Below are 19,930 nucleotides of genomic sequence, written 5' to 3'. Positions count from 1 at the left end.
TGCCCCTGATAGGTATGCTCGCACTGCAACGCGAAATCACGCTTCCAATTTTCTCGTAGCTCCTGCTCCCGAGGCCATTTTGAAGCGGAGGCAGCTCGTTTCGGAGCCAGGGCTATAAAGGCATTGATTTAGGCGCGTCCCCTGCTCGCAGCGCCGCGGCCGTGCCCGCCCTCACGGGCTTTGCCCGGCTCGAAGATGGCCGCCCCCAGCCTTCGCCCGGCCTCTCTTTTGCCCGGTTCCAAGATGGCGGCCTCGCTCCCCCTGCGAGCTGCGCCTTCCCTGAGCACACGCCCCTCCTCCCGCCCCCTCCCATGCGCGCGGGCTTCTGACCTCACTTCCTCTTGTGCAGCAGCCATTTTGTCTTTCCGTTGCTGCTGCTGCCCGGGCTTCTCCCTCCCACCCGCCGCCGCTGGCTGCGAAACTCCAGTTCCCCCCCGGGCCTGGCTCCCGCCGGACCCGCCGCCCGCGCTCTCCGGCCTCCCCGCGCCTGGGCGAGGGGCCGGCGGAGGCGCGGGAGGCCCCGATCCTCCTTCCCTCGGCAGCGCATGCTCTCCCTGCCCCGGGAGCCGCCTCCGCAGCCCCACGGACCCCCCGGGGGGAGCCGGGACGCCTCTTCCCCCCGCGGGCACGCCGCATGTGACTGGCCCGGGCGGGCCCCGTCCCGCGCGGAGAGCTCTCCCGGGGGCGAGAGCCTGCCCCTCCGCCCGCCCTCCGAGAGCGGCGTGCCCCGCACCGTGCCCTTGCCCGGCGCCGCGGGGGGAAGCCCGGCGTGGCCCTGAGGGCGCGGGGGAACCGCGCGGAGGCCGCCCCTTCATCCCCCCCGTCCTCCCCCTGCCCCTCTCCCCCTGCCCCGCCATGTCCAGCGAGGAGAGCTACCTGGCCATCCTGCGCTACCTGACCAACGAGCGGGAGCCCTACGCGCCGGGGACGGAGGGCAACGCCAAGCGGAAGATCCGCAAGGCGGCCGCCTGCTACGTGGTGCGCGGCGGCACCCTCTACTACCAGCGGCGGCAGCGGGACCAGCAGCGCTTCGCCGAGCTCGAGGTGGTGCTGCAGGCCGAGCGCCGCGCCCGCCTCATCCGCGCCGCCCACCTGGCGCCCGACGGCGCCCACCGCACCCGCCTGCAGACCTGGCAGGGGCTCTCCCAGAAGTACTGGTGGCGAGGTGAGCGGGCGGGCTGGGCGGCAGGAGGGGCCGCACCGGGGCGGGGGAGGGGGCGGCCGGCAGAGCCGGGGTGACGGCCCCTGCGGCGCCGGGTCGGCGGCCCGGGTTTGTGAGGCGGGAGGCCGTGCGGGCTCGCTGGAGAAAGCAGGAGGGGACTGTGGCGTGCTGGGTGACGGGCGCCTTGAGACCTCCGTCTCAAGGCACGTAGGCTGTGCGCTGCGACTGTGGGTCGCTCCGTAGGAGGCAGGCTTCGCTCTGCGAGTTACGCCTTGGCCAGCAAATGGCCCCGGGGCTTCTTCCTCGGTAGTGGTACTTTGAGTATGCGGAGACACCGAGCGTGACTGTCCCTGTTCCAGTGTTGCATGCAGCCCGCTTAAGGTAGCGATTTCTCAACTTGCACGCTTTGTATAGGGCGATAATCCATTCCACGTGACCTAGTGCAGCTTTTAACCTCATCATGCTTTTTCCAGCTAGCACGTTGATGGTGCTCACGTTTAAACAGTAGAGCTGCCCAGTGATGGCTCGTAGTCCTTGCGCTCATTGGCATATTCATCTCTTTCTTCCGATGAGAAGCTGAAAAGACCAAACGAATTCTCAGCTGGGTCCTGAGTGGTGTCATGGCCATTAGAAACAGTAGTGTGTGAACATCAATAATTCCCCATCCGGGCCTTCTTTCGGCTGAGCCAATGACTTGGTCTCCGCGTTCCCTTTGGATTTGGTGTTCTGCTTTTAGTCTGATGTATCCACTAAACAAATAGCCTGCTTTTTAGTTGCCCAGGGCCCAGTTTCTGTTTGTACTGCTCCTGTCGTTGTGCTTTCTTCATCCATCAGTCAGCAAGTCTGTCATTTCAGCTTTAGTTTTCCCTGTCTTAATTTGGAGGCTTTTTGCTCTAGCTGCACCTCATTCTTCCAGTCCAGATCTCATTGACTTGAAGATCTTTGATGTGAAAAAGGATCTGGTGTCTCAAAGTTGATACACCCACATCCATTCTGCATGGTCGTCTCCTTGCCTTTATCTGAGTTCTCATCGTCTGCCCAGATTTGGACTGTTCTAGCATCTACTGTTATCCTGTGCTGGAAACTTCCTTAATGGACTTCAGTATGTCTTCTGTTTGTCAGAAGAGGGCATTCTGTATTCTGCATCTTTTGATCTTGTTGGTTACCGTTATTTGCGCAACCTATATTCTCTTATTTCTCTTGCACTGAGGATAATAAAATTCATGCCCTGCTTTCAGTTCAAGCGTTATGTTTCTTATCTGTGTCTCCTTTAAAACATTGTTTTCCCCTGCCATTATAAGACTGTTCTGCTGCTAGTGGACAGCAGCTTTGACCTAGTCATCATCCTGAGATGGGTGCCAGTCTGTTGTGTCTGTCTGCTCTGTAACTGGGAAGCAATGGGCTGGAGTATGGCCCCGTGGCCAGGAGGGTGTTAGATATGTGATCAGAGACCTTCTGTCCTGAGAACTAGCCCTGGTTTCAGATGAAATCAAGGAAATGTAAAAATGTTTGAAACGGGCATGAATGTCTTAGGTTGGAATGTCTTGGGTTGCCTGAAGTCTGTGTTTTCCTGATCCTTACCAGATATATGTATGTAATGATAGTGCATCTCATGCTCTGAAAAGGTGTGAGCAGTGCAAATCTAACTCTGTGTCAGCCAAGTTTTTGAGCTGTGCTGGACTTTGAACTATAGAGACATGGCTGTTGTTATGTATACTTTTATATTGTCCTAGTGAAGACAATGAATTTGGGTTGAAAGCCATATGCTGAAAATGCCTTGGTACCTAGAAGAGGACCCTGAGCTTAGGAACTATTGAATATCCAAAATTATTTAGTTACACCGGTTAAAGTACTGGTGGGAAATTAATTTCTTTAAATCCCCAAATCATAAGCAATTGATTTAAATCGGTGTTAATAATGCCTGTCAGTGTCATTGCATGTGACACAGTTGGTCCTGATTTTGCAAAAGCCCTTAGGTGGGCCTTCCAATTCTTGTCCCCTTCAGTAAGGACAAGCTGAGATCCACTTGTGTGGGCTAAATGCAGGATTAGGTTACAGCTTTCATTGTCTTGGGATTCTTGGGGTGAATGTATAAATACAAATATTTTTTTCTAGCCTTAAAAATCTTTCTAGGAGGGTCTGCTTGATATAGTGATGTTCTAAATGTTCTATCTCAAATTAATGATGGATTACAGTAGTGACATAAAATATCATACAATGGTGTGAGAGAAGCAGAACTGGTAAAAAGAAGCCGGAGAAGGAAAGTGTAGGTGACTGACTTCATTTTTCTCAGTAAGTGTGTAATATGTTTTGCTAATCACCTACATATTTAATTACGTGTTTAAGGTAAACTGAATGAAGATTAGAAGCCTAATTAAGCTCCATTAATTTTTCTTAGGTATTCTTAAGCAGGTTAAAGATTACATTAAAGAATGCAGCAAGTGCCAGGAAAAGCTAGATCGCTCTAGATCTCTGTCAGATCCTTCTGAAATGCTGGAGGAACTAGGACTGGATGCAAAATCTCATGAAGACAGTAATGAAACAGATGACGAATTGAGTAATACGGCATCAATCCCAGCTGCATCCCCAAAGCCTGTGAAGAAGAAGCCAATAGCGAAGCATGAGCTTGTATTTGTAAGTACCATTGTTTACATCTGAATGTATTTAAGACGTTTGTTAATGTGTTCTTGGGCACATACTTATTTTCCATTGTTGTGATAATCTTGTAATAATAAAAGGATGTAAATTTTGCCAAAGATATTCAATATGTGGAAATGGGTTATTAGTATATATGACATGAAATTAATTATAGTATGTCATCTTTGGAAAATGAAATCACCCTGACTCTTCTTTATGCGTATAGGACCCAAGGGAAAATGAACGGCAAAAGTATAAGTAGTAAAGCATCGCATACAAGATTCTTATGGAATCTATATCCAGTTCCTTAAGAAGTGATGCTATATCTATATATAAAATTCTTGTTGATAACTGGGGGCTCCTATGCATGTAAAGACTTTTGAATCTAGAAACCATTTCAGGCTGTAGCATTGAAAAATACGGTCCAAGAACTGTTTGAATATCTGTGTCTTCCCATTTTTCCAGTTGTCTGTTTTAACTGTGTTTGGAGGGAGGGTGAAACTTGACACATTTAAAGAAAGAAAACAATAGTAAAGTTAAGCTGTATATTATACAGGCTTGAACTGATTGTACAGTTGCAGAAAATAATCCTTTTCTGTGTTTCAGTGTGAATGCTTAAAAAGGCACAGTCTAAATGTAATGAAGTTCTCATAATGTTGTTTATGACAGGTTGACAGTAAGGGCCTTGTGAAGCAGTCATCTTCCAAACATTGTCTGTCAGTCTTAAACCAACTGAATCAGCAGAGGCTTTCCAATCAGTTCTGTGATGTGACTCTGCTGATTGAAGGAGAGGAGTACAAAGCTCACAAATCTGTCTTGGCAGCCAACAGCGAGTACTTCCGAGAGCTCTTCATTGAAAAGGGAGCTGTCTCTAGTCATGAAGCTGTAGTGGATCTGTCAGGTGAATTGTTGTGGGTTTCAAAGCTAGAAATCATAATATCCTAAGTAAGGTGTACAGTATTTGATTCAGTCTTTTTTGAGTGTTCAAGACAACCAAATATTTTATCTTGCTTTTTTCTCTCTTTTAATCTAAAAGTATTTTGTGTGGATTTTAATGCTAAAGTGATCGCTCTGGTTTTGCGTAATCTGACCTTCCATATTGAATGGACTATGGGATTTCATCTTAAAATATCTGAGAAGCTTTGATTTTTACCTTGCTTAGGTGTGTTTTTTCCATGTATTAGTCACAAACATTAAAAAAGGGAACATAATCAATGTCTGAATACATCAAGAGGGGATGTTGACTAGCTTCTCAGAGAGCTGTTTAGCTGAACAAATACTGAATTGTTTCTTATGTCTGTGAAACACTATTATACATGTTTCTGCTTATTTCTCAAACCTTCTGGTATCTTAAAGACAGGAGACGATCCTAAAATAAATGTTCTAAAAATAGCTTTGTAGTGAAGAAGAATACTGTACAGAACATATGCCTACTGCATTTCTTTCCCATTAGTTTAACTGTGTCTCTGCATGAAAATAGACATGCATGAACAATAGATTTCTAGTATGATGGTCCAGAAGGTCCCCCAAATTAAATATTTGATTTATGATTTACAGAACTGTGGAAAATTATACCAAATGCTTATTTTTAAGCACTTCTATCTATATATCCATATCTTTATTTTTTCATTAGCCACTTTCTTGTCTTATTTTTCTGCCACATCAGTTGTTACTTAAGTCCTGACTACTTTCTGAATGTAGCAGGTCCAGAAAGACTTTGGTTAAATTAGGGTTAATCTGCTTCAAAAATATTGTGGCTCTCCCAGCATCTTGAAACATTCTTCTAGAGAATTTTATTGTGAAACTACCTCCGTTCTACTTACTTATTGGAAAAGTTGTCTGAGCTTACTTCCACATAGAAAATACACAAGGAGGATGCTTTTGCGTAAATGACAACTAATTGAGTCCCAGTGGAGGGGCTTCAATGTTACTTGCAAGTGTGTTTCACTCTAAATTTCAGACTTAACCATAGCAAAGGTGAACTGTTGTATCCATCATGGGATATTTTGGTGTAATTTGGGGTCATCAGTGTTTGCTCTAATCTCTTGTTTTATTCCTGGTAGGGTTCTGCAAGTCCAGTTTCCTGCCTCTATTGGAATTTGCTTATACTTCCGAATTAACTTTTGACTTCTGTAGTATGGCAGAAGTGGCCATGCTTGCCCGGCATCTCTTCATGTCAGAGGTCCTCGAAATCTGTGAAAATGTGCACAAACAGATGGAAGAAAAACAAATTACAGTGTACCAAAAGGGAGATATTCAAACAGTAGAGTCAACACAAAATTTAGCAGAGCAGACTGAAGTTGAGATGCAGCCTGTGGATGGTGCTGAGCAACCTGAGCTCACAGCTAGTGAAGTGCCAGTAGCTGTGAATGGAGCTCCTTCTTCTGCTGGGACAGAGGAGGCAGCAGCACCCCAGCCTGACCTCCTGCCCCCAGAGCCTGTGGAGGCCGCTCTGGATGATCTTTCGAAACCTGCAGAGCAATGTGAAGCAACTGAAAATTACGTCAAGGTGCAGCTGCTGGAGAGCATTTCGAATAGCACCGTGTCTGTCGTAGAGGCTGAGCCATCAGCTGTGGAAGCCATGGACACACAAAGTCAAATGGAAATTGAGATGGATCAAAATGAAAGTGGTAAAGCAAATGTGGACACTGCTTCTGAAGACTCCTCGGAAACACTCAAGCAAAAACGTGGCAGGCAAAGTAAAGAACAGAGCATTTCAGTTTCACAATCAGAAAGCCTAGCTTCCAGCCAAGATGATACTTACAAAAGCAAGCTTCGCCAGCGTTCTGTTAGTGAAGGGGGATATATCAGATTGCATAAAGGAATTGAAAAAAAACTGCAAAATAGAAAGACAAATCCTAAATCTGCAATACAGCAGGTACTCTATCTGTCTTTAGGCCTGTTGTCAGTAATCGTCCAGTATTTCGAGACCAATCTGAAAAGACTGTTTCCTGATTCCAAGCATTGTCTGGCAAATGTTTTTCTTTTTTGAGCGATTAACATTACTGCAAACCAAAGTAACTTCTAAGATGTGACAGTTGTGCAAAAAAAAAACAAAACCAAAACCCTATTGGTGTCAAAATTCCTTCCATATTGAACATCTTTGGAATGCTTAGTGACCTTAGCCCAGCTTGAGTATCTTCTCACAGCTTCTTATGGTTGGACAGAAGATGTATTTTCTCCCTAAAATTCTTAATGATCTGGGAATTTAATTCTGAACTAGCATGTGTGTATGTCAGTCATAGACATCTGTATTTATCTGTTAGAGAAGTGAGACCCTACATTTATTAAGACTTGAAAACAGGGCATTAGGGATGAAAAATTTAACATCGTATGTAGATCTTAAGACATAGTCATAAGTCACAGTAGTGCAGTCCTGCTACCTTCAGATTGGGGTCAGTTAAAAAAAAAAGGCTCAAAGAGCACTGGTATTAAAAACTCTAGCACTTGGACATATTAAATATTTAGTAATTGAACTAGTTGTTTCAATTTTTTTTTTTTTTAATGAAACAGTCGTCTTACTCTTTCCCATTCAGGAGCCTTTCCTCTTTTAGTGCCTATGGGTAGCTGACATTCACCTCACTGAGCATTAATACATTTGGTTTTGTGACAGAGTACACTTTGCCTTACTCATTGCACGTTGGCTAAATTTTACCAAGAACTGTTAGTTTCCAGAGATTTTCTGTGAGACCTTTACATACGAGAGCCATCAGTCCCACATGCAGGGGGATAATTTGTTATAATTACAACACCCTCATAGATAGAAATTGTAGCATTAGTCTCCTTTTACAGATGGACAACTTAAAGCCCAGATGTTAAAACTAGCACAATCAAAATATTTGAGCGACATATTTATGGTGGTTGGAGAATGACAAGGTTTTGTTCTGTTTTGGGAGCAGGAATATCTACCTTTAGGAACAGCTCCTCTTAACTTATTTTGCAGTTTTTAAATCTGGCCACTTGACAGATGAGGACTACAGACAGTGGCCACCAATGGAAAAAAGAAATTGGTTTAGATAATTGCTCAGAATTGGACTCAGCAATAGGTTTCTTCTTTCCTAACTCATTTCATAGCTTTTAGCATTTTTGTCTCATGCATCCCTCAACTCCCCCTCATGGCACTGGATGTCCTATAAGCATTGGGAAGGAGACACTCCTTCCTGAGTTCCCAGTTTTGATGCTGGAAGAATAATAGGAAAGAGACGTTGCAGAAAAAATGATGCTGACTTTTGAATTAGAGTAATTGCAGTTGGCATGGAGATGTTGGGGATGAAGTGTGCTTTGTACGAATGGATTCTTTTCCAAGCTCTTACTAATCATCTACTGAACAAAATTATTTTTGTGGCTTCACAATTTAGTCAAGTTTGCATAAGTTTTCAGAGCAACAGCAAATTTTAAAAAAATTTAAATGTTGTCCCTGTGTTGAGTTACAGTTTGTTTTTGAGAGACATGGAAGGGCTAGCATATTTTCAAAAACTGATACCTCACTTGTTGAGAGAACAGGAAGAAGAAATGGGGATGCTTGTACTTTTTTCACTTGCCTTATTCTCAGAAACCTGAAGGGGAGATACCCGATACAAGAAATTTCAGCCTGATCACTTACAATTTGGCCACCATGAGATCTGTAGTTTTGCAGTGAACTGAAAGGGGGTAACTTTCTAGCAGCTAAGTAAACTGAGCAAAATTAGGTGGTATTATAGTAACACAGAAACATCAGCTTTTAGTACTTCCCTTGCAGAGGAAGTATGAAATACAGTGTAGTAAAGTTAATTCAGGGGTTATGTTTTTCCAACTTAGGTTGCCATGAAGCTGGTACAAAGAGGGAAAAAAATGAAACAGCCCAAAAGAGAGACCACGGAAAATAATGAAGTAGAAACTCAGCACAAATGCACTGAGTGTGGAATGGTGTTCCAGCGGCGCTATGCGCTTATAATGCACACACTGAAACATGAAAGATCTAAAGATTATAAATGCCCAGTAAGTTTTTGTGGTTTTTTCCTTTATCTGTAAACCTCCCTCTTTATGAAAATTCATTCAGTAATGACATCAGTAATTATTTTTCTTGCCTTTTTTCATACATGTATTTATTTTTCGTACGGACTTCAGAGATGGATGCAGCCCTGATCTGGATGGGGTGGGGTAAAATTTGGTGCAGCCACATGGCCTGACAGCACCGTGTGACATGGGAGTACGCTTGCAGCTTAAGACAGTGCTGGTGTGGGCTTTACTTTTAACCTTACCAGTAAATTTGCAACTGTGTTTAGATTAGCCTGGGAGTTAGCCTCACTGGGAAGTGATCAGTGGTTCTGTCAGTAGCCATAAAATTCAAAATTTATAACTATTAATTAAGCTGAGATAAAATGCCTATTGGAGTCAGATTATAGACCTAGCTAGTCATATTACTATACTTAAAACCTTTGATTACCTTTTTTCTGAAATAATTTTTGAGTATTAAATGCACAGTAAAGTTGTAATATTTTCTCTCCCAGTTGTGTAAAAAAGAATTCCAGTATGGTGCCTCCCTGCGAGCCCATCTTGTCCGGCACACTCGGAAGACCGAAGTGAACACTGCAGCTGCTAGCGTAGAAGACACAGGAGTGTCTTCGGTGAAAGGGAGAACTAAACGGGAATTTATATGTGATATATGTGGGAGAACTCTACCTAAGCTCTATTCTCTCAGAATACATATGCTCAAACATACAGGTGTAAAACCACATGCATGCAAGGTAAAGATAAAGTCCTTTTACTTTGTAATCAAATTAGTAATGTTTTCTTGATATTTTAGTATTGACACCCTGTCCTAAAATTTAGGTTAATTTAGGTCACTTCAGAATGGGAAAAACTACTGTAACATTCCTGATGAAAATTCTTGTAGTCCAAGACTGAGAAAACTAGAATGAAGTTGAATCATGAAAGTTCATATTCCTGTGTCTAGAAGAATGTCTTCCGTTGAGTATTCTTTTTTAACAGACCAGTTCTGCCACTGGTGCAAAGTCACAGGCTTGGCCGTCTTTGTTCCCAAGAAATACAGGAGGGTTTGTTGTGTTTGAAGTTAAACACCTATTACATAATGAGTTTTGTTTGTCCTATTCCACCGGATATGGATTTTTTTAGGTTTGTGGAAAGACCTTTACGTATAAGCATGGATTAAAAATGCACTTAGCTCTCCATGAAGTACAGAAACAGTTCAAGTGTGACTTGTGTGAAAAGTCTTTTGTCACAAAAAGAAGTCTTCAGGAACACATGAGCATTCATACAGGTAAGTGATCCAGAAAGAGGACCCTTTTACTTTGGCTATTTTTGCTGCTGGACTTTAACATTGTTCTTCAGTGTCAAAGGAACTGTTTAAAAAAAAATAAATAGTAGTTTCTCCTTTTTCTTCTACTGGTCAGGCAGCTGAGATAGAGGTAAGTAGTCATTTTACATTTTTATTTTCTGGGCTTATTTTACCACAGCTTAATGTTATTATGCAAATGTAGAACACTTGCATAATACAAGAACAGGGAATCGTGGTTGGTCTGCTCCTATGTTTTTACGAATGTATTTATGCCTGTATCATGTCAGTTCAACAAAGATAGGCAACAGGCTGGAATGTTCTGGCGCACTTGCACTTCCAGCCTGTCCTTTCAGAGGAAAACATGCTAAGTTAAATCTCTGAAAATCTCCATATATGTTTTACAAGAGTTGCTGTACTAATACTGAAATTTTATAAAACCTGGTATCCTGAAAGATCTTAGCATGTGAAAGATGACAATATAATAATTAAATACAAGCAGAGTTTTAGAATGGTAATGTGTAGCAATTGTCTGTGCTTCTTGTTTCCCGAGTTGGGCAGAATCAAAAGTAAGAGACTTCCTGTTAAGAAAATTTGTTCCAGAAATAAAGGAATTTATATTAGTGCTCAGCACTCTTACATTGATGAATCGGAGTGGAAAACTTTTATTTTAAGGTGGTGTTCCACAAATTCAAGATGTAAGTCATCCATAAGCAATGCTGCGTTGCTAGAGGTTGCATATTACGTGAACACAGGCAATTGGGTTTTTTTCGCACAAGAGGGCAATTTTTCAGGCTGTTCACATTTCATGACTAATTAGTAGCTGCAATGTTGTACCTGTGTTTAAAAACATGCAATAAAGTAATTTAGAGTTGCTGCTCCCCCCTCTGTGTATTATTACATTGGCACATACGAAACACACTTAAAAAGTCCGTCTGTGTGTAATTAAACCAACTTCTCTTTGTAGCACTGCTCTGATTACTTAAGATAAATTATATGAGAAGAAGAAAAACACTCTAATGAAGCACTCCAGAGATATGGAGGCCTGGCTTCGTAACACATTTTGTTTTGGTTTTGTCAGGAGAATCCAAGTATCTTTGCTCCATCTGTGGAAGATCTTTCCACAGGGCATCAGGACTCAGTAAACACATAAAGAAACATCAGCCAAAGCCTGAAGTTCGTGGATATCAGTGTACTCAGTAAGTTGGTTGGTGGGTTTTTTTGGTGGGTTTTTTTTCCTAACATTAATAATCCTAGTAATTTTAAAGATTAAAAGCAGCTCCTTGATGTAGTGTAAAGCTGTTCACTGGCCTGGAATAAAACTTTTACAGGATAAGAGTAAAAAATGCACTTTTGTTAATACATGCATTGGAGAGCAAAAGCTTGTTTTTTAACTTTTACCTAGTTCTAGTTTCATACAGTTGTTTTTTAATGAGTGTGTTTGCACTTGTAGCTGTAGTCAGTAGCTATGTGGTTTTAAAGCTCCCTTGTAGAACAGATGGAAGAGTGGTAAGCTTGTCAGAGGCGAAGGGCCTTCAGCCTGTTCTTGCTCTCTTTTACTGTGATAGTTGATTTCAGTTTAATTTGAAAATTTCCTATACAGTCTACGATGTCACGTACTTGTGTGCACTGGAATACACACTGTTTAGCAAACAGCTCTGCAGGAACATCATATATTAAGACTCACTGACTATTGCAGTTAACTTGATTATAAAACTTATGTGACCACTTAAATATCTTTGCATTATGGACTTCAGTTTAGCAGAAACTCTGTAACTGGAAGGAGCCCGTGTCTCCTAGTGCATTAGCAAAACATGGATACTTTTTCCATGACCAAGCAGACCACGGGAGAACCTTTCAAGTGACCCGCAAAAGCACAAATGGTGCTTAATTTCCAAACTGTCAATTAGGCCTCTGGAAAACTCTCTCAGGTATTAAGAGGGGTTGTACAATTTATATTGCCTATATGCAACTCATGGTTTTAATGAAAGCTTTAATCTAAAGTATTGTTTAAAGTATCTCTGGTAGTGCTGCTGCATGCTAGCAAAAATAGTATTTTCTAACTGCTGAAAACTCACTTTAATTCTGTCAGCAATGTTTTTATTTAGTGCTGCTAAAAATGTCCATCTTAGAAATACAAAGAATAGAGTTCATAGGGACCACAACAGGCACAGAACTGTTTAATGAAACATACTAGGGAAGGCAATTTTGGTTTTGAAGTAGAAATCTATTTTAAAAAAATAAAAACTTTTTTACTCAAAGTAATGCAGTCATGGATGCAAAAGATTACCTTGAGAGAGAAGGTATTTTGATTCCCCAACTCCTTCAAAACAGACACAGTCCTTGTTTCTTCTACAGTGAAGATCTCTACTAAGAATATAGTTCATGTTGTCACAAATGGTTTAGAGAGCTTCATTAAGTAATAACCAGACTTCAGTTTTCTAGTTTGGTGCCTTGGTATGTAAATCTCCCTGCCAGGCTTGAGTTTGAGCTTCTGGACCAGCTGAACAAAGTCTAACATGAGTTATTTTCCCAAAACGTTTGTGGAAGTTTTCCACTGAAGTAGGTATTCGATTAAATTGCAGTAGTGCATGAGAGTGTCAGAGGGGGGTGGTGGTGGGTGCTTGAGCGTTTTACTTCTCTAACGACTTTTCCAAATATGCAGTCCTTGATGGGAGAGCACCAAGTGCCAACCCTCAAGACCCTCAGGGGTCTTTGTGATACTTTTTGATGTGGATCTGCAAACCCAGGATCCCTGAGAGCCCCATTTGAACTGGAGCTGTCAGTTTTTCCAGCCTAGGAGGAGGAGATTGTTTGGGTGGCTCAGGGATCATCACCTTTTCCTTCTTTTCTTTTTTTTTTCCCTTGTCTTTTTGGGTTGTTTTTTCTTTTTTTTTTTCTTCTTTTCTTTTTTTTTCTCAAAAGCAAAGACGGCTTTTTTCCTCTCCAGAATGCCCATTCTTCAGGAAATGTAATATTAAAAGATTTGTTCCTGTATGGAAGCTTTTTCCTTTTCAGATTCTACTGGAGGTTGGGAATTCACAGATTCCTGCATTCCAGAGGTTGATCACCTGTAGAAGGTGAATTCTCCACCTTTGCTTTCTGGCATTTCTCTGCCTCTGTCCTTTCTTGAGTCATACAGGTATATGATGTTACATGGGGAGGAGATGCAGATGATCAGGCAAAGATGTCTGAAGAGCAGAATTTCTTTCAAAGGGAGAAAGCGTGTCTTTGATTAGACTGACCTCTGCACTTTTCATACCAAGAGGAGCTAGTGATTTGTAATTTTACATAGTCATACTATGGCAAGTTATAAATGAAGGAAAACTAGGAATTTGCCTGGGTTTAGATGTATATAAACAGCAAGCTAAAGAATAAGTATCGCTACTTTCAGATGCTTTCTTGTAGGATTCTGAATTTGGTTTTTAATTTCTAAAAAAATACATTTGAGCATTACAAACAACAAATTGCAGTTATCTTTGTATCAATAATTAATCCTCTTTGGTTAAGGGAAGAAACAGCTGTTACTATCTTCACAAGTTCATATGGTATAATACACATTTCTGATATCTTCTAGTCGGTTTGCCTTTGATTATTCCCCATAAAAATAACAGAAAGAATAGTTACCCATAACAGACAAAAGTGTTATATTCCAGACTTTCAGAGAAGCTGCTGTTCCTTTTAATTTTCCCTAGTTTGGAAAGGGATTGTGCTTATATAGATACTGATGACACAATAGGTGGTGTCTTCTCAAAGTCTTCAGTTGCCGTTAAAGAGGAGGGTTCCAGTGCCTTTGAAATCAGGATCACCAAGATCTTTCTTACATGGGATGCTAATACCTTTACTGTTACAGGTGTGAAAAGAGTTTCTATGAAGCTCGAGATCTTCGGCAGCATATGAATAAACATTTAGGTGTGAAGCCATTTCAGTGTCAGTTCTGTGGAAAATGTTATAGCTGGAAGAAAGACTGGTATTCTCATGTAAAGTCTCATTCTGTCACAGACCCTTATAGGTAAGAGGAAATTCATTTAACAGCTGAAATGTACTAATCAATATGAGGTTATACAGATCCACAGCCAGTCAACAAGGAACTGCCTAGTCCATTGCTAAAGTACCAATTGATTGATGTTGGCTGGGGTCCTGAGTACTTGAGAATGGATGGGTGACTTCAAATAGTGTGGTCCAACTTTTAACCTGCTGGCACAATCCTGGAACTAATACATATGAAGTTATAAAAGGATAAATGTAATTGATTAAGTTAGAAATGCTTTGTGTGTGATCTCACTTCTCTAGACTGGTAAGTGAAAGCTTTGTGGCTGTGAACAAGAGAAAATGTAGCTCAGTCCAACAATGTTATTTCTAATTATGGAACTACTTGTCATATGAGACAGTATTCCCATTAAACTTTGACTACTATAATTAAAGTGCATTTTGGTTTAAAAAGCATAACATAAGCATAGATTAAGGTTTCAATAGATTTCTCACTTAACACATTTTAGGTGTAATATATGTGGTAAAGAATTTTATGAGAAAGCTTTGTACAGAAGACATGTAAAGAAAGCTACACATGGTAAAAAAGGAAGAGCAAAACAAAATCTGGAACGAGTTTGTGAGCATTGTGGAAGAAAGTTCACACAACTCCGGGAATATAGGAGACACATGAACAATCATGAAGGTATGTAGAAAACAAGTAGTCATGACATCCCTCAACCCCTAAAAACATGGCGAAAGGGGTAATTGTTTCTTTGAGTCTGTGTATGTCCTGTGTTGCAAGATACACAGAAGTTCTTACAGATTCTCCAGTTAGTTTTATGCTAGTCCTGGTTTGTTAACTTCCTTCTAGTGATTCCCAGAAGTGGCTGTTGGGAAATTCCTAAAACTGCTGTCACACACAGGGACAGTGACAATTTGTCCTTCTCCAAACTTTAATAGAAGAGGAACTTTTTTAGAAGTGATTAAAAGATGTATATCTGGCAAAGAATTGGATGTAGTAAAACATTTTCCAGTTTGAAAGGTTAACAAAATATTCTTCAAACAGAAGAGTGATTGGCCTGAACTTAAAGGACCAAAGTATGCGCATTTTTACTTTAGATGTGAAGTATGATATTGATTTTTGAGTATTTGGTTGTTCCAGCTGTGTTAGAAGTCTATATATACTCCTATCTTGGGGCAAACCCCACTTTTTTGAAGCATGTCTCCTTTTAAAGAGTTGTTATTCATAAATCTAAGAGCTGTCTAACTATTGAAATAGAGATTTTCTGCTTGTTTCTAAACGGAGAAAATGTCCTGTAATAGGTACCTAGCCTAAATCTACAGTAACTGGAAAACCCAGTATTGAAATAGTGTTTGTTGCCACCCACACGCCCCATTAGATACTACAGACCACAAAACTCGGACATTGTAAGGCAGAATAAGATTGTACAAGCGTCAGGTGCAGTACTTGAACATATGTGGTGTGGAGGAGGAGGGAAAAAGCCATAGATGGTGTTACAAGCTAACTAGAATAAGCACTGGTTTGATGAGACCTGTATAGTAAGATTTACAGAAACAAAGTGTGACTAGGAATGTAAGTGACAAATTCTATGAAGTAAAACATGGTTTCAGAAAGGTGTCACTGGGAAAAAATAATTAGAATTTTATTAAGCGGTATGTACTTAAAATAGGGAAGAAACTGCATTAAAAGGAATTTCAAAAAGAAACATTTTTTAAAAAGTAAAAGGTTAGATTGGGCAGAGCACTTGTGGAAAATCCTACCATTTAATGTATTATGCTTGCATTATATTGTAGTACAGAAATAGTAAACAAGATCTCTTTCTTGCATGGAAAAAGTTACAGTATTTCTTTTCTTCTTTTATACTGCTGTTCTCCCTGTCACTTCTCATCGTCGCTCATGCATATTTATGAACACTGACGGTCATCTTTTCCTTGCTTTCCCTTTGAGAACAGGTGTGAAGCCATTTGAATGTCTAACTTGTGGAGTAGCCTGGGCCGATGCACGTTCGTTGAAGCGTCACGTGAGGACGCATACTGGAGAACGACCGTACGTCTGTCCAGTGTGCAATGAAGCTTACATAGATGCCCGGACGCTACGGAAGCACATGACCAAGTTTCATAGGGACTACGTACCCTGCAAAATTATGCTGGAAAAAGATACTCTTCAGTTTCATAACCAGGGGACACAGGTGGAGCATGCCATCAGCATTTTAGCAGCAGACATGCAGGAACAAGAAACTGAGATTAGCGTTGGTGGTGGTGAGATTGAGACTGTGGTAGTGACAGGAGAGACACTTGAAGCCATCGAAGCAGTTGCAGCTACTGAGGAATGTACATCAGTCTCTACTCTTTCTGACCAAAGCATCATGCAGGTGGTAAATTATGTACTGGCGCAACAGCAAGGACAGAAAATGGCTGAAGTGACACAGGCCATTGAAACCGTAGAAGTAGAAGTGGCCCATGTTACAAAGACAGACTGAATATAGTATATGAGAGAGCAAGAAGGGTGAGGTCTTACGATCTGTGAGAGCTAAGCATTTAACTGGCTGTCTGAGGCTTACAGTGATACCTATTTTCAAACAGTTAATCCCCAGTACTGAATGTCTTGGTGATGAAATACTGCACCATGCATTATGGGGAGAAAGTTAAGATGCCTCAGTGTGGGCCAAGGCTTTGAAGGCTAAGATTTCTGCACTGGCCATAACTGGAAAATTAAAAAAAAAAATTTAAAAAAATTGGAATAATAATGTTTTCTGTGTCATGGAGTAAGTATCATGCTGTAACTTTTAAAAAAAGAAAAGGAAAAAAAAAACATAAAGAGGCTGCACTAAAAACTAGAAATGCACAGCTATCAGTAGCATTTTTTTACTTTTGTTTTTATGTGCATTTCATCAAGCTTGTGAGCAAATTACCTGTATTGGATTCTGCCTGTTTATTCCCCAGGACAAGGGGATATTAGAATGCTTTATGCATTCATGTGCTTCACGCGACATACAGAAAATATGAGGTGTTTTTCTTTGGGTAGATGCACCATCGGCAGTTAGCGAATCCCAGTTTTGAAGAACTTATTTAAATTCCAGGTTGGTGGGTGGCAGGTCCAAGGTTCAGCAAAACGCTGTAAAATGTTTTACAGATAATGGGCAGGGGTCCACTGAAGTCTGAGGAAGTGGCTCTCTGAGACGGATTGTGAATTTAAGTTGACAAGAGGACAGCCCACTGCAGTGAGACTGCTTAGAGAAGTAAACTGCTTTTTATTTGTAAGTGAGGACCTGGCGCTTCATCCTGTATGCGCAATCATGTTTCGTTTGATGATGTTTGGTCGCATAAAGGAAGCTATCGCCTGCATTGTTGTATGTATCCAAAGCAGGCAACCGAATGATGGGTGTTTCTAATTTTGCATTACATTTGATGTAGAAACTCTCAAATGAAAAAGGTCTAATGGCACGCTTCTTTGGGAATATAAATACACTGAGGAAGTCCAGCTAGTTACGATGTGATCTTGCCTTGTATCATGTTGAGAGGAGGAGCCTTGATAATTCCCAAATGGGACACACAGCAGTATCAGGATAGAGAACTATGAAAATCTTAGTATGGGGTAAAAATTAAACTTTTCTTAAAATACCGGAGTCTCCAGAAGACCTTATTACTGCTGCTGTAAGAAAATACTTCTGGGGCAAGCTAATTCCCAGTGTTAGACCACATAGATGGAAAAATTCTTCCTAGGTTTTCCTGTGAGTAAGCATGAATCGCAGCCATGCTTGGCCCAAGTTTAAATGTCTCTGATTTAATACCACGAAAAGGGCACATCTTAATCTGTACAAGGTGTGGGTTCTTTCATTGTTGTTTGTTTGGGTGTTAAGCAAGAAACAAGTCTGTCGAGGTAACTGAATGCGCTACGCACATGAACAATCAGAACTGTATTCTTTAAATTGTTCTCAGTCTATAGTATTATCAAATGTTTCCCAACTTTGACAGCAACAAGATACCCAAGGGGCCAGGAGCCTGTAATATTGCAGGGTAAACTTCGTAAATAAAGTTACATGTGTATAACTCTGTACAACCTGTGAAATAGATCCACTGAACAAAATTTAAGCAAAATCTATGACAAAGTAACCACCTCGTTTGAATTAGTATTTCTACCTTTCATCTTATTTAACTATTTGAGTATCTGTCTACTAAGCTACAAATGGACTGTTCTTTTTTATACTTTACAAGCATGTAGATAAGCAGTTGTTGAAATTTTTTTAAGTAATATGTAATTTGAGTTCCTGCCTTGGATCTGAATTAATCTGTAGATGACTATTTTGAAGGTCAAGGTCTTCCTGTGGAGAATTAATGTAGTTATTCATACAGCCTGCAGCCCTTTACAATTGTATTCTTTTCTAATTACCAAATGGACTAAAACTAAAATGAATACTGTAACAAAAAACAAAAAAAAAAACCAAACCAAAACTGCTAGCTGTAACTCTTGAATTTTTGTATGGTCAAGAATCTGGAGATAGCCATCCTGCTTAAAATTCAAATACTGCCGTTATGATGGAAAAAGATTTAAGAGAGTGCTAGGTAAACTTCAAAATTTACTTCAATGTTTGTATCTTACATAATTATTTGTATTACTAAAGTGAGGAAATGTTCAAGGAGGAATAGCTGTAAATAGTGTTAGAACATTATTTGTATATTTAGTGTGTTACCTTCAAAACGAGTATTGCCAGCACCTTAGTTTAATCTTTGGTGCATTTATTTATTTGCCCAACCTATGGAAGAGACAAGTGAATCTGGATTTCAGAGCCTTGTTACCCACTGTAAAAACGCTTTAACTGACTTGATGGCCTGCCATTTAAAAACAAAAAACAAACAAACAAAAAATCCCAAAAAGTTGTTTCCTAAACAAGACCCTGCCAGGAACATGAAAGCTGAATGTTGCGGCACCCCTTTCCTAACATACTGTGCCTTGCCTTTTCTGAAGGGCATGAGGTAAGTAGGGAGTGTCACTCTTAGCTTTGCTGTTCCCGGCTGTGTGAAGTTGCCTTATGTTTTTCTTTAGATTTCAGCTCTTAATTTAAGATGTTCACTACCCTTCTGCAATCTATTTGAAGTCAGACTGCAAATATGCAGTTGATATTATTTAATTTGATTTTTTTTAAATAAAGTTCATGAGAAGTGTCAATTTATAAAATATTCCTAGTGAATTCCTGTACATAATGAATTTGATCTGTACATTCTGCTGTTTTTATTTAGTGTTAGATGTATAAAGTTACAGTTATTTCTGTCATTAAATAAACTGAGCTTTGCCATGGATTACTCTTTCAAGCAACTTTTTTTTTCAGGGGGAAAACCAAAGTGTTACAGAATTATTTATTCCTCTTCAGTATTTAACCTTCCATATATAGATAGATGTCTCGTCTGAATAGTTCTAGTAACACCTATTTTTAAATTTTTGCTTAAGTCTCAAAAAACTAACTTGTATGAGGAAAGGAAACCTACTGTCCTAAATTGTGTCAGAACAGGGCTAGACAAGAGCGCAACGTTAACAAAACACAGTGTGTGTTTATACTGAAATCGCTTTGGCTGCAAGACCTCTTGGTGGATGGGGCATCCGCTCAGCCCTCCACTACCCAGCTGTAACCATTTTAGTTTGTCTTGGATGTTATTTCTCTTGACTTCGGGGGGCAGGATTGTACAGAAACTGGAAGCGAGCATCGTACAGCGCTTCTGTCTTGGCCTCTGCTCTGGGACAAGTATTTGGGCAGGGGTAGTGGCTTGGAAGTTGTCCTCCAGTGTCCCCGTCCTGGCTGAAGGATGAGCTGCACAGCTCCTTCCTGGTCTGAGAACGAACGGCAGCCGGTGCCTTTCCATTTGCTGTC

At 40.9% G+C, this 19,930-nt stretch overlaps 1 protein-coding gene across 1 annotated transcript; it reads left to right on the top strand.

Moving 5' to 3' along the window:
* The first annotated feature begins 340 nt into the window (after positions 1-340).
* On the top strand, positions 341-19,364 carry ZBTB11 (zinc finger and BTB domain containing 11). The gene is made up of 11 exons (XM_075514495.1): positions 341-1,165; positions 3,561-3,796; positions 4,469-4,700; positions 5,863-6,677; positions 8,597-8,776; positions 9,289-9,525; positions 9,914-10,058; positions 11,155-11,272; positions 13,927-14,085; positions 14,573-14,748; positions 16,020-19,364. Exons 1-11 carry the CDS (start codon positions 856-858, stop codon positions 16,544-16,546), a joined length of 3,135 nt encoding a protein of 1,044 aa, XP_075370610.1. The 5' UTR covers positions 341-855; the 3' UTR covers positions 16,547-19,364.
* Positions 19,365-19,930: the final 566 nt, after the last annotated feature.

This window comes from Mycteria americana, chromosome 1 (genome assembly GCF_035582795.1).
Source record: "Mycteria americana isolate JAX WOST 10 ecotype Jacksonville Zoo and Gardens chromosome 1, USCA_MyAme_1.0, whole genome shotgun sequence".
NCBI lineage: Eukaryota > Metazoa > Chordata > Aves > Ciconiiformes > Ciconiidae > Mycteria > Mycteria americana.
The sequence above is the reverse complement of the archived record's forward strand: the minus strand, read 5'-3'. Positions and strand labels throughout refer to the sequence as shown.